General features: G+C 41.5%; 1 protein-coding gene across 2 annotated transcripts; it reads left to right on the top strand.

The window, feature by feature from the left end:
* Positions 1–319: 319 nt before the first annotated feature.
* Positions 320–12,339, top strand: LOC135544214 (uncharacterized). 2 transcript variants are annotated; one of them, XR_010456307.1, is made up of 7 exons: positions 320–923; positions 3,126–3,428; positions 3,773–4,039; positions 4,432–4,767; positions 4,934–5,063; positions 10,119–10,181; positions 10,540–10,566. XR_010456307.1 is itself a non-coding variant. In XM_064971664.1 (7 exons), exons 1-7 carry the CDS (start codon positions 845–847, stop codon positions 10,605–10,607), a joined length of 1,251 nt encoding a protein of 416 aa, XP_064827736.1. In that variant the 5' UTR covers positions 328–844; the 3' UTR covers positions 10,608–12,339. The 2 variants fall into 2 exon arrangements, 1 of the variants encoding a protein (XP_064827736.1); XM_064971664.1 differs by having other exon boundaries at positions 328–923; positions 4,929–5,063; positions 10,540–12,339.
* The last annotated feature ends 297 nt before the right edge of the window (positions 12,340–12,636 follow it).

The following is a 12,636-nucleotide window of genomic DNA, read 5'->3' as shown; positions in this document are numbered from 1 at the left end:
CACTGAGTGTAAGGGTGGAGAAGATGTGGGGAGGTTTGACACTGAGTGTAAGGGTGGAGAATGGGTGGGGAGGTTTGACAATGAGTGTAAGGGTGGAGAATGGGTGGGGAGGTTTGACACTGAGTGTAAGGGTGGAGAATGGGTGGGGAGGTTTGACACTGAGTGGGGAGGTTTGACACTGAGTGTGGAGAATGGGTGGGGGGAGGTTTGACACTGAGTGTAAGGGTGGAGAATGGGTGGGGAGGTTTGACACTGAGTGTAAGGGTGGAGAAGTTGTGGGGAGGTTTGACACTGAGTGTAAGGGTGGAGAATGGGTGGGAAGGTTTGACAGGTAGGTAAAATGGAAGAATACTTTGGGAAACTTGTTACTTGGCAACGCAACCAATAATTCCAACGTGCCTCGAGGTCTCTGTAGAGGGGCACGTATTTCAGACTAACCTTTCTGCCCTGCTGCTCCCTCCTTCTCTCTCTTCCTCTCACACCCCCTCTCTTCTCACTGTGACAGGAGCTGGTTGCTCTAAAAGAGAAACAGCTTCTCTCCTCTGACACAAGTGGTTCCTCTGACAGGGATATGAACAGGGAAACAGCTTCTCTCCTCTGACACAAGTGGTTCCAGGTGGGTTTCAAACTCATTAACTCTCATTTGGGTTTACAAAGATATATTCCACCTGGATCCTTGGCAGCAAAAAGCTTTCGATCCATACCATCCTTGAGGCTGAAATATGAGATCAAAGAAAGACCAAGGCACCGTACCAACTGAGATTCAGAAGAGCTCCTAGGTGCTTTAAGATCGCCACACGTTGGAATCAGGACGTGAGTCAACAACAACCGTACGTGTGAATGAATGAGAATGGTAAAGGCACTTGTTCAAGCTTGCTTGAGGTTGCTGTGGATTCTCACCGTGGCAAAGTGTAAGATCCCAGGTAAGGATAAGATCTCTCTCGCCTCTTTGAAAGGTAGTAGTGCATGAATTGTCAGGAGAGGGTCAGGCAGGGCATTGGGCGTCTTTAATGTGTCTATGCTGACCCTCTGATTGAGGAAACAAATAATCTGAGTACCGTATGTCTTTTGAATACTTACATCTCATCCAATCTTAAAATACATGTCTGTCTATTTGTTCCTGGAACAGGAGCCTTTTCATTTCGTGTCCATTTCACTGCACAACAAACTGTATTTCCTCTTGAAAAACTAGACAGGCATCTGAAAAATAACTATTTCTTTTGTGGTTGGACTGTCTCCTTGCAATCCTAAAGGAAGGAGGTTTTCCACAAGACAAATCCAGGGTAACACAATGGTTTAGAGATGATGGTTTGGCCAGGAGTTTTGTGAATATTGTCAGTGTACTGTCCCTGTAACTTGCCTTTGAACTTGCCTTTGAAGGATTTATGATGTGAAAACATCCAAGCCAATGTTGAGCCTCCCTTGCTTTGCATGTGGAAATATGTGGTCCAGATGTGTTCTCTCTGAGGAATCCAGTGGCCCACGGCGTCTGTGACGGCCCTCCACACAGCTCTGTTTGTTCTGTCTGGAAGACTACGGAGACCGGGTCCCGCTGTCCTGTCCAGCGTTTAGACTGGCAAGACCTAACTGGGACCCAGGTCAACTGTCTCTCCTGCACAGGAGGCTGCTGAGGGGAGAACGGCTTATAATAATGGCCAGAACGAAGCAAATGGAATGGCATCAAATACCTGGAAACAATGTGTTTGATGTATTTGTTACCATTCCACTAATTCCGCTCCAGTCATTGCTACAAGCCCATTCTCCCCAATTCAGGTGTCACCAACCTCCTGTGCTCTGCTGTTTGGGATGTTGCAGAGAATATGAAAGAAGACTACTGAGGAGAGGATCACAGTCTAACTGGGACATCTGACTCTTCACACGTTTTCACATGCAAATTCTGCATTGTCGTGCACCAGGGCCATGCAGACCTTTACATATATAGATGTATATTACCCAAATACCTTATATTCATTATTCTCTACTAGCCTAGGCTACTGCTCACAGAGAGGGCAAATATAGGGTCTATCAGCTGAACATAGTGAATGTAGTTGTTATAAACTAGATAATTATTTAGCTAGCTAGCTGTTTGATATGCTGTGGTAACAATTGAACTACTCTTTACCTGTGATTGGAGTTTGTTCTGCTGCTAACATCTGCTTTGCAGGCCTACTTAAAAACAGTCCAATTGAATTCTTCCCTGTCCCTGGAAGTGAGAGACGACATACAACTCAAAAAGTAGCCGGTGTGCCACTACTCATACTACCTCGGTAGGCGGTAGCTTCTGCTCGCTCGCAGCTTCTGCTCGCATGTGGGAGGGGGGATTTCACCCCCAAAATTGTATTAGCTAGTTGGATGGGCAAGTCTTTACAGAACAGGAGAGAAATTGACTAAAAGTCAAATAAAAACGTATTGATAAAAAAGTGCTACCAATCTGAAAGTGCACTTTTCTCATAAGAGGGCAAAAGTGCAGGTGCTCAGGTACTCCTAGAGCCCTATCTCTGCATGGGCCTGTCAAGCACTATATTTGACTCTGAGTTGGTGCCCTGTCTATGAAGGACTTCAACGATTGCTATCGTTGTTTTTTGACAGTAAAAACCCCATACATTCCCTTGTCAACATGGATGACACATTTACCCATTTACAGTGCAACATATTGTTGTGTAACCACATTTTGTGCACAACAAATGACTGAAAAAGCCACATGTTGAGAATAGGCTGTGTGATTACCAGTTTCAAGGGTATTATCTAATACTTATCCAGTCAAACCCAGCATTTAACTCAACAATTGTAATGTATGGCCTATCATGTTTGGCTTTAGGAATGCACCATAACCATATGGTGCTGGACCTCACTCTGGAGTGTGTGGGGGTTAAAATGTTGGGGTTGGGTAAGACAAAACGTAGGAAATGCGTCAGAGTTGTGGACAAACGCAACCTATAGCACGATGGAAAGAGGGGGAGAAAGGTTGACTGATGTGTTTAATGTAGGACACTTCATATGAGTTATATTGACATAGAAAGAACGTACTGCACATTATTTCTAATGTGTGTAGGTTGAAAGAGAAAGATATTGAGGAAAAAAATGTGACATTTCCCCAAACTGTCATCTCTCTACTTTTACCCTAGATGCCCACGTGACATGCCTATTCTCTGAAGACTGTGTTCTGCCCTGCAATTTCAAACCCAGTGGGAATGAGATCATCCGCTGGTACCTCCACAAAGTGCTCCTCCTCAGCCATTCCCAGCAGGGTGGGGAACAGCCTCCACAGGATCACAGTACCAGGACGTACCTGCTCCAGGACCAGCTCTCTCGGGGCATCGCCTCGCTACACCTCAGCCAGTGTGGCATCAAGGACAGAGGCCGCTACAGGTGTCTGGTCAACAGCACTCTGGGACAACAGGAGTCCTTTGTCATCATGAAAGTGGAGGGTTAGTAGTCTCGCTGCGGCTTGTATCGAGGCTAGATTATGTAGCTGAGTATCCACTTCACATGTCAAATGCTTTCACTGTAGCTTGTGGTGAAATGCCCTCTGTGTCATGAAGGTTAAAAGACGTGAATCAACCAGCTGCAGCTGTATTTGAGCTGCTAGACATAGAGCCAAATGGCTAAACTGACATCAAGCCAAGAGTAGAGTATTTGCTCTTGTTATTAGTTTTGTGACCTTGCTGTACATAAACATTTTAAAGGGTTTTTGCTCTCAAATTCAATTTTGAAGTGAAACCACTCAAGGTTGTTACTCTCTAATCCTGGCTATCTCTTATTGTTATTTCAGCTCCCATCAAGATGGTTACTATGGAGAAGAGTATGAACAGAGAGATTCAGTGTCTGTCCAAGGACATCTTTCCCGCTCCCCGTGTGCAGTGGTCCACTCTGCCCCCAAAAGACAACCTGAGACCCATCACCCATATGGGACCCAACACTGAAGGCCTCTACTCCTTTCAGAGCACGCTGAGAATGTTTGAAAATACCCTCACCTACATCTGCACCGTTAACTCCACATATGGATCACAGTCATGGAGGAGCTCACTGCAAGAAAGAGGTAAGTCATAACCAGCATTTCATCTCTCTCTCTCTCTCTCTCTCTCTCTCTCTCTCTTTCTCTCTCTCTCTTTCTCTCTCTCTCATTTTGCAGATGCACAGTCTATAGTTGAGTAATTCTCATAAAAACAGTGACAAACTGCTGTGAGTGACTGTTATGATGACTAAGTGCAGAGCCAGAGAAAAACCCACAATTTTTTGTTTTTACAAATGTATATGCGGGAGCTCTCAACACCCAAGTCAGACTTGGTTTGATTTATTCAGTGTCACACACTGCCCTCTGGAGTTTAAGAGAGTGACTACAACATGTGACTACAACGGTAAGGCCCCAAAAGGACAGTGATATTTAGACATATTTATGGTTCACAGTCCATAAAAGTATTTAATCAACAGGGTTGATTGGAGAGGCGGGGAAAGAGCTGTCCATACCCTGCATCGCTCCACAGAACCTCCAGAACTTCTCCCTCACCTGGACCTTCACCAGAACCAATGATCCCACGGTCATCCTCAGCTACGACAGCAGAACCAGACGGACCTCCAACCTCTGGGAGGGCCGGGCTGGACTGGAGCAGGACCAGGTTCTGATGGGCAACGGATCCCTCCTTCTTCACAACCCAGAGAGTCGGGAACAAACAGGAACTTACACCTGTACATTCACAGGCCTCCAGAGCAGACACATGGTCCAAACCCAGGTCAACATCAGGTCAAGATCCCAGTTACCAGTAACAGGTACATAAACATTAAAACTTCATCTTAAATAACTATACTGTACTATTTATTTTATAGTATACAGTGTGAGCTCATTATACACACAAGGTTATTGAAGATAGGTGTTTATATAATTTCATAATCCTGCATTTTTCACATGTTCACCTTTTCCAAACGTCTAGAAAAGATGCCAAAGACAACAGACCAGGCAGAGCGTACAGGGGGAAGTCACTTCCAAATGTTGGTGATTGTTGTAGTAGTTGCAGTGGTGGTTGCAGCAGTAATAACAGCACTACTACTGTATAGAAAACTACGAGGTAAGTGTAGCCTTCTTGCAGTCAAATGACCAAATCGCCCTCTATTGGCCTCATGGGAAGACTGTTATTCATATTTTTCATAAATTCATATTAATCAACATTATTTCTATGTCAAACGGTTTTGTTATATTTCAGTCTTCTGCTATGTAAATAAAGTGAAAATTTGGGATGCAAACTCAAAATGTCATACATTTCAACTCTATATCTGACATGGTACATATGTATATTTTTTTGCCATAACCATGTGTTGTTTCAAAGTAGATTTGTTTAAGACCAAGAAAGACTGTGTGACCCTGATTTAGCCCACTGCAGTAAAAGGATAAAGACAAGAACTAGGGTTGCAAAGGGAGGGTATATTACTAGAAACTTTCGACGTTTACCAGTAAATTACCAGAATTTTGGTACCTTTCAAGGATTTTATTTATCTACCTCAAGACATCTAGTGACCCTTTTGGGTACTTCAGATTATCACAGGTATCTGTAATAATATCTGGCCCTTTGTGTGGCCTTATCACATGTAAAATAGTTGAGGTGAGGCACCACAGACTGAAATAGTTTGGCATCTACCTCTCAATTTTGAGATTTTTGAGTATTTTGGTCCTTTAAAACTTCTTGAAACTCCCCATCCCGGATCCGGGATCGTGACTAAAGCCTCAGGCTCATTAGCATAACGCAACGTTAACGATTTCTGAAAATCGCAAATAAAATTAAAATAATGCGTTTGCTCTCAAGCTTAGCCTTTTCTTAACAACACTGTCATCTCAGATTTTCAAAATATGCTTTTGAACCATAGAAATTGACTAATTTGTGTAAGAGTATGCAAAGCTAGCATAGCATTTTGTGTAGCATGTAGCACCCAACATTTTCACAAAAACCAGATAACCAAATAAATAAAATCATTTACCTTTGAAGAGCTTCTGATGTTTTCAATGAGGAGAGTCTCAGTCACATACCAAATGCGCAGTGTTTCCTGAAAGCGTCTGTGTGTAGGAGAAATCGTTCCGTTTTCTACATTGCGTCTGGCTACCGAAACGAACCGAAAATGCAGTCACCTACAACGTGAAACTTTTTCCGGATTAACTACATAATATCGACCGAAACATGGCAAACGTTGTTTGGAATCAATCCTCAAGGTGTTTTTTCACATATCTCTTCATTGACATGCAGTTCGTGGAAGCTTGCTTTCCTCTCTGTGTCCCATGGAAAAATACTGGCAGGTGACTTTTGCGCACCAATTTCGGCGCAGGACACCGGGCGGACACGTGGTAAATGTGGTCTGTTATGGTCAATCTTCCAATGATCTGCCCACAAATACGTCACAATGCTGCAGACACCTTGGGGAAACGACAGAAAGGGCTGACTAATTCCTCTTGCGTTCACAGCCATATAAGGAGATCTTGAAAAACAGAGCCTCAAAAATCCTTGTCATTTCCTGGATGCCATCTCATCTTGGTTTTGCCTGAAGCTCACGTTTTAGGGCACGCACAGAGAAGATCTTTGTATTTCTGGACACGTCAGAGTGTTTTCTTTCGAACGGTAGCAATTATATGCATAGTCGAGCATCTTTTTGTGAAAAAATATCTTGTTTAAAACAGGAACGTTTTTCATCCAAAAATGAAATTGCGCCCCCAGAGCATCAACAGGTTTTAATACTACAATTTTGAAAAAGTAAACATAAAAATATATTTTTTAAACTGTTTTTACATTTTGTTTTTCATACTACCGTCATCAAAATGTCAGGATTTTTAACCACATTCAAATAGACATACAGTGCCTTCGGAAAGTATCCAGACATTTTTCACATTTTGTTACGTTACAGCCTTATTCTAAAATTCATTTCAATAAAAATAAATCCTTATCAATCTACACACAATACCCCATTAAGACAAAGCAAAAACAGGTTTTTAGACATTTTTGCTAATTTATAAAAGAACAACAAATGAAATATCAGACTATTTACAGAGTACTTTGCACCTTTGGCAGCGATTACAGCCTTGAGTATTCTTGGGTATCACGCTACAAGCTTGGCACACCTGTATTTGGGGAGTTTCTTCCATTCTTCTCTCTAGATCCTCTAAACCTTTGTTTGGTTGGATGGGGAACGTTGCTGCACAGTTATTTTCAGGTCTCTCCAGAAATGTTCGATCGGATTCAAGTCCGGGCTCTGGCTCGGCCACTCAAGGACATTCAGAGACAAGTCTGGGCTCTGGCTGTCATCTTAGAGTCATTGTCCTGTTGGAAGGTGAACCTTCACCCCAGTCTAAGGTCTGCTCTGGAGCAGATTTTCATCAATGATCTCTCTGTACTTTGCTCCGTTCATCATTCCCTCGATCCTGACTAGTCCCTGACCCAGTTCCTGCCTCTGAAAAACATCCCCACAGCATAATGCTGCCACCTAAATGCTTCACACTGTATGGATGGTGCCAAGTTTCCTGCAGGCGTAACGCTTGGAATTCAGGCCAAAGAGTTCAATCTTGTTTTCATCAGACCAGACAATCTTGTTTCTCATGGTCTGAGAGTCCTTTAGGTGCCTTTTGGCAAACTCCAAGTGGGCTGTCATGTGTCTTTTACTGAGGAGTTGCTTCCGTCTGGCCACTCTACCATAAAGGCCTGATTGGTGGAGGACTTCAGAGATGGTTGTCCTTCTGGAAGGTTCTCCCATCTCCACAGCGGAACTCTGGAGCTTTGTCAGAGTGACCATCGGGTTCTTGGTCACCTCCCTGACCAAGGCCCTTCTCCCCTGATGGCTCAGTTTGGCCCGGCAGCCAGCTCTAGGAAGAGTCTTGGTGGTTCTAACCTTCTTCCATCTAAGAATGATGGAGGCCACTGTGTTTGTTCTTGGGGACCTTCAATCCTGCGGACATTTTTTGGTACGCTTCTCCAGATCTGTGCCTCAACACAATCCTGTCTCTGAGCTCTACGAACAATTCTTCATGGCTTGGTTGTAGCTCTGACATGCACTGTGTGCCTTTCCAAATCATGTCCAATCAATTGGATTTACCACAGGTGGACTCCAATCGAGTTTTAAAAACATCTCAAGGATGATCACTGGAAACAGGATGCACCTGAGCTCAATTTCGAGTCTCATACCAAAGGGTCTGAATAATTATGTAAATAAGATATTTCTGTTTTTTTAAAACCTGTTTTCGCTTTGTCATTATGGGGTATTGTGTAGATTTCTGAGGATTTGTTTTATTTAATTAATTTAAGAATAAGGCTGTAACGTAACAAAATGTGGAAAACGTCAAGGGTTCTGAATACTTTCCGGAGGCACTGTACATCCCTCATTTCATACACCATTTAAAAGCCCATTTCATAGAGAATGTTACAAACTGGACTATATGTAGTGACTTACTTTGAAGAGATTGTGATTGGGTCTAAATAGGCATTTGGCGATGTTTAGGCTAAATTCAGTACTTGTCTTTAACTGCTATTTCCCGAAAGTCAGACTCTTCCCACATGCCAACAAATTTTTCTCAGACTTAAAATGTTGTGTGGTTTTCCTTAGATATGTTCCCCAGACTTGTATCGGGGAAATTGTTGATGTATTCTAGTTTTTATTCTAGATCATATTTTCTTTGGAAATATGCTCAAAAATGCAGTTTACGTACATATCTTTAGTATTTTACAGATAGAAATATGAAAAAGTATATATCCACAATCTGCCCTACATAAGTCCGGTCCTGGAGTGTCTTAACAAAATGAAACCCAAATATTAAGGCTGACTTTATCCAGTGTCCAGAAAAATAGATTTGCGGTATATACAAATATGTGCATTTTTCAAGTTTAAAAGTTTATTTTCCATGTGCACAGAATACAACAGGTGTAAAACAGCACAGTGAAATTCTTACCTTGATAATAATAGAAAATAGAATAAAAAATAAAAGTATGAATAAAGACCACACAAGAACTATGATGTGAGTTAAAGAAACACGAGAATGCAAATGCTGCATATACAGGTCAGTGCCAGTGCCTTATTTAATGTGCAGGGCTACTGGAGTGGTGGAGGTGGGTTTATACATAGAAAGTTACTGCTAGTAGGATATACATGTAAACAGGCCTGTAAAGTGACTGCTTGCAGGAATATATAAATAATTATGGTAATTTGTAAGTCGCTCTGGATAAGAGCGTCTGCCAAATGACTTAAATGTAATGTAATGTAATGTAATGCTGTATACTAGTGGTAATATATACATGTAAACAGGAGTAATAGTGACCAGTAGCAGGATAAATAGATAAATACTTATGGTAATCAATAATAATTTTTGCATCAGCGTATGTTGTGTCTCAGTGGGTAGAGCCCTGTGGATTGGCATAGAGTCAGTTTGGATAGTCTGTGGGAGAGAGAGAGCAGTAGTTGTTAGCCGTTTAGTCTTATGGCCAGGAGGCAGAAGCTGTTTACGAGTCTGTTTGTCTGAGCCTTGATGCACCGGTACCGAGTATGGAGAACAGTCCATGTCTTGGAAGACTGGAGTCTTTGGCAATATTTGGGGCCTTTCTCAGACACCGCCTGGCATGTACGTCCTGGATGGCTGGGAGCTTACCCCCAGTGATGCGCTGGGCCGTCCCTCTGTAGGGCCTTCCGGTCGTTGCTGATGATATCTCATGTAATGAGATATCACTGCATTTGCATATTTTTATACTATATTTCAGAAAAGTTATAATACAAAAATTATAATATTGGTGTGTATATTCAACTGGTAAAAGTTATTTGTGATATGATTAAGGAAAAATACAAGTTAGATAGGGTGTAGTGCCTCGCCTTAAATAAATAATAGAATGACAAACATTATCTTAAATATACATCCACGGTGACACAGTTCGTGCCTTCATTTTAAGGGAGCGAGGTGAGACAAACACATATCTATCACAGTCATGGAAAGTAACATTTTCCTCAATAAAGTAGCTATCAGAAAAGTCAGTGCTGGTCAGAAAAGACAGTGTTAAGAAGACCTGAGAGTAGATTAATCACTTCAGAGCACCATGCATTCTGTACTCATACTGAGTTGACAATGAATGAAGTGATGCCTCATATGATGTATTTTTACTCCTTAGCCAACCAACGGCAGGCTGGTGGGACCACTGTGGAGGACACAGAGATGCAGCCAACGGAACCTAGTAAGTATTCTTTATCAATCGTCAGGACTCCTCATTATATGGCCTTTGTGCTTTTGTCCTATTATAACCAAATCCATTTATCAGATTTTTACCATTCTGCAAGGGCAAAACAAAAATGGCTTGTGTAACCTTCAGCCCAGATACCGTTAGCCTTTACAGCATAAAACTCCCACTACAGTTTCATAAAACTCCCAATCTTCTATCACTCTTGAATGAATTTAGCTACTAAAATTCTTATTTATTCAAGTATGGTTGAAGTACACTGGTTATAAATAATGCAGTCTTCAGAGTTATTACTTTATTGGCTAATATCTACTGCCCTGCCTCACTGATTGGCCTCTCCATCTTTCCCTCACAGTTAAGACAGATGATTCACCAATGGATAACTGCCAGCTGACAGAAGACCACAACAATAGCTATAATTAGCTCTGACTAACAAGCAGGTTAGTGCTATCCGGGACCCTTGGGAGTTGGGATGTCCTTACCCTAAACCCTAACCTTAACCCCCTACCCTTACCCTTAGCTTAAACCTAACCATAACCATTACCTAACCCTAACCCTTACCTTAACCATAACCATTACCTAACCCTAACCATAACCCTTACCTTAACCATAACCATTACCTAACCCTAAACCTTACCTTAACCATAACCTAACCCTAACCCTTACCTTAACCATAACCATTACCTAACCCTTACCCATTACCTAACCCTAACCCTAACCCTTACCTTAACTATAACCATAACCATTACCTAACCTTAACCCTTACCTTAACTATAACCATTACCTAACCCTAACCCTTACCTTAACCATTTTAAATGTCAACTTCAATGGGGTAGGGACCTCCCAAGGATCCAGGATAGCAAAGACACTGACAAGCCTTTCTAGATGAGTCATACTGTTCCTAATCACAGACCTGAAGTCATCAATCAAGCATTCCTTTGTAGCTTGACTCACAACTCACATTTTTTGCTTAAGGGAGAGAATTCTACCACAGAGATGTATTCCAGGGATTTAATTGGAGAGTGCTGTTCCACAATGGAGCACATCTGTGTTCTAGACAATTGAATAACTGTACAGTCTTCATAATTTACATTAAAGTTGTGAATACAATGTACATTGTAGCAGTTGTAGTTGTCAACTCTGAACTGCCTTATACCATTCTAAGGTATCGAATGACAGTACTGAGACAGAAATAGACACTGCCTAAGGTATCTAATGACAGTACTGAGACAGAAATAGACACTGCTGTGCTGTATGTAATGGAGCGTGACATTTTCGTCCTCAATTTGATCTTTCATTTTTAAAATGCTGATGCTGCTATGGTAGGTTTTGTGTGATATTTAACTATATTTTGTGTAATACTGGTTATGCCTGCACCTTTGAGTTGACCTGCACTTAATTTTTGTTGTGAAAGGATACACAAGCATGAACACGTACTTCTTCAAATGGCATGGATTTGCTGACATTTGCGTTGATACTGTAACAGTAAAGGTTTTATAGAAATAGAAAGTGTTCTCTCTCATTCAACGGTCTCTACAAAACCACACCCATACAGTGCATTCAGAAAGTATTCACACCCCTTGACTTGACTTTTTCCACATTTTGTTGTGTTAAAGCCTGAATTTAAAATGGATAAAATTCCGATTTTTTGTGTTACTGGCCTACACACAATACCCCATAATGTCAAAGTGGAATTATGTTTTTTTTCGAAATGTTTACTAATTAATTTAAATGAAAAAGTGAAATGTCTCGAGTCATTAAGTATTCAACCCCTTTGTTATGGCAAGCCTAAATAAGTACAGGAATAGAAATGTGCTTAACAAGTCACATAATAAGTTGCATGTACTCACTCTGTGTGCAATAAGCATTATACAACGGGTTAAAACCGAATTCCAACCTGTGTCTATTCCACATGCTACCACCAGTTAAATCTATGACGTCGAAATGCTTATTTACTCTGTTCCATCTGACTGTGCAATCCACTGTCTCATCAGCCCAGCCAGGCAATTTATGTACTAGGTCTACACTGTAAAAAGCATCTAGACATTAGTTCCCATTTCTTTTAGACCAACATTTGGTTTTCAACAGCAGAGATTTGTATTGACCTTGCTGTTTGTCTGTCCTACAAGGAAAATAAAATAAAGTTTACACTTTTTAAAAATTATTTCATGAAATGTTGCTTTTAGGAAAGGGGTGTGTCCAGTTGTGGAGCACAACTCATGAGCCCACCTCCTGCACTGCTCACACCTAATCCAGTCCCCACCTGTGACGGAAAACAGGGGGAGAGATGCCAACTGAAAAGTTCTCCCTTAAAAACGTAGCTAGCCATCTAGCTATATGACATCACATGCTGTGTTAAATAGCTAAAAGGCTATAAAGTAACTAACTGTAAAGCAATCAGTCAGCAGTGGAAACATTTACAACTGCAATTAAGTTACTTTCTCAAAAAATT

Source organism: Oncorhynchus masou, chromosome 8 (assembly GCF_036934945.1).
Source record: "Oncorhynchus masou masou isolate Uvic2021 chromosome 8, UVic_Omas_1.1, whole genome shotgun sequence".
In the NCBI taxonomy this organism is placed as follows: Eukaryota; Metazoa; Chordata; class Actinopteri; order Salmoniformes; family Salmonidae; genus Oncorhynchus; species Oncorhynchus masou.
This window is presented reverse-complemented; position numbering and strand designations above follow the sequence as displayed.

What these genes read in the sequence shown, in the direction of transcription:
- LOC135544214 (XM_064971664.1), top strand. Translation starts at nt 845, where the DNA reads ATGAGAATGGTAAAGGCACTTGTTCAAGCTTGCTTGAGGTTGCTGTGG. An exon ending in GGCAAAGTGTAAGATCCCAG is followed by an intron (nt 924 to 3,125) that starts GTAAGGATAAGA and finishes CTTTTACCCTAG; the next exon opens with ATGCCCACGTGACATGCCTA. An exon ending in ACTGTATAGAAAACTACGAG is followed by an intron (nt 5,064 to 10,118) that starts GTAAGTGTAGCC and finishes TTTACTCCTTAG; the next exon opens with CCAACCAACGGCAGGCTGGT.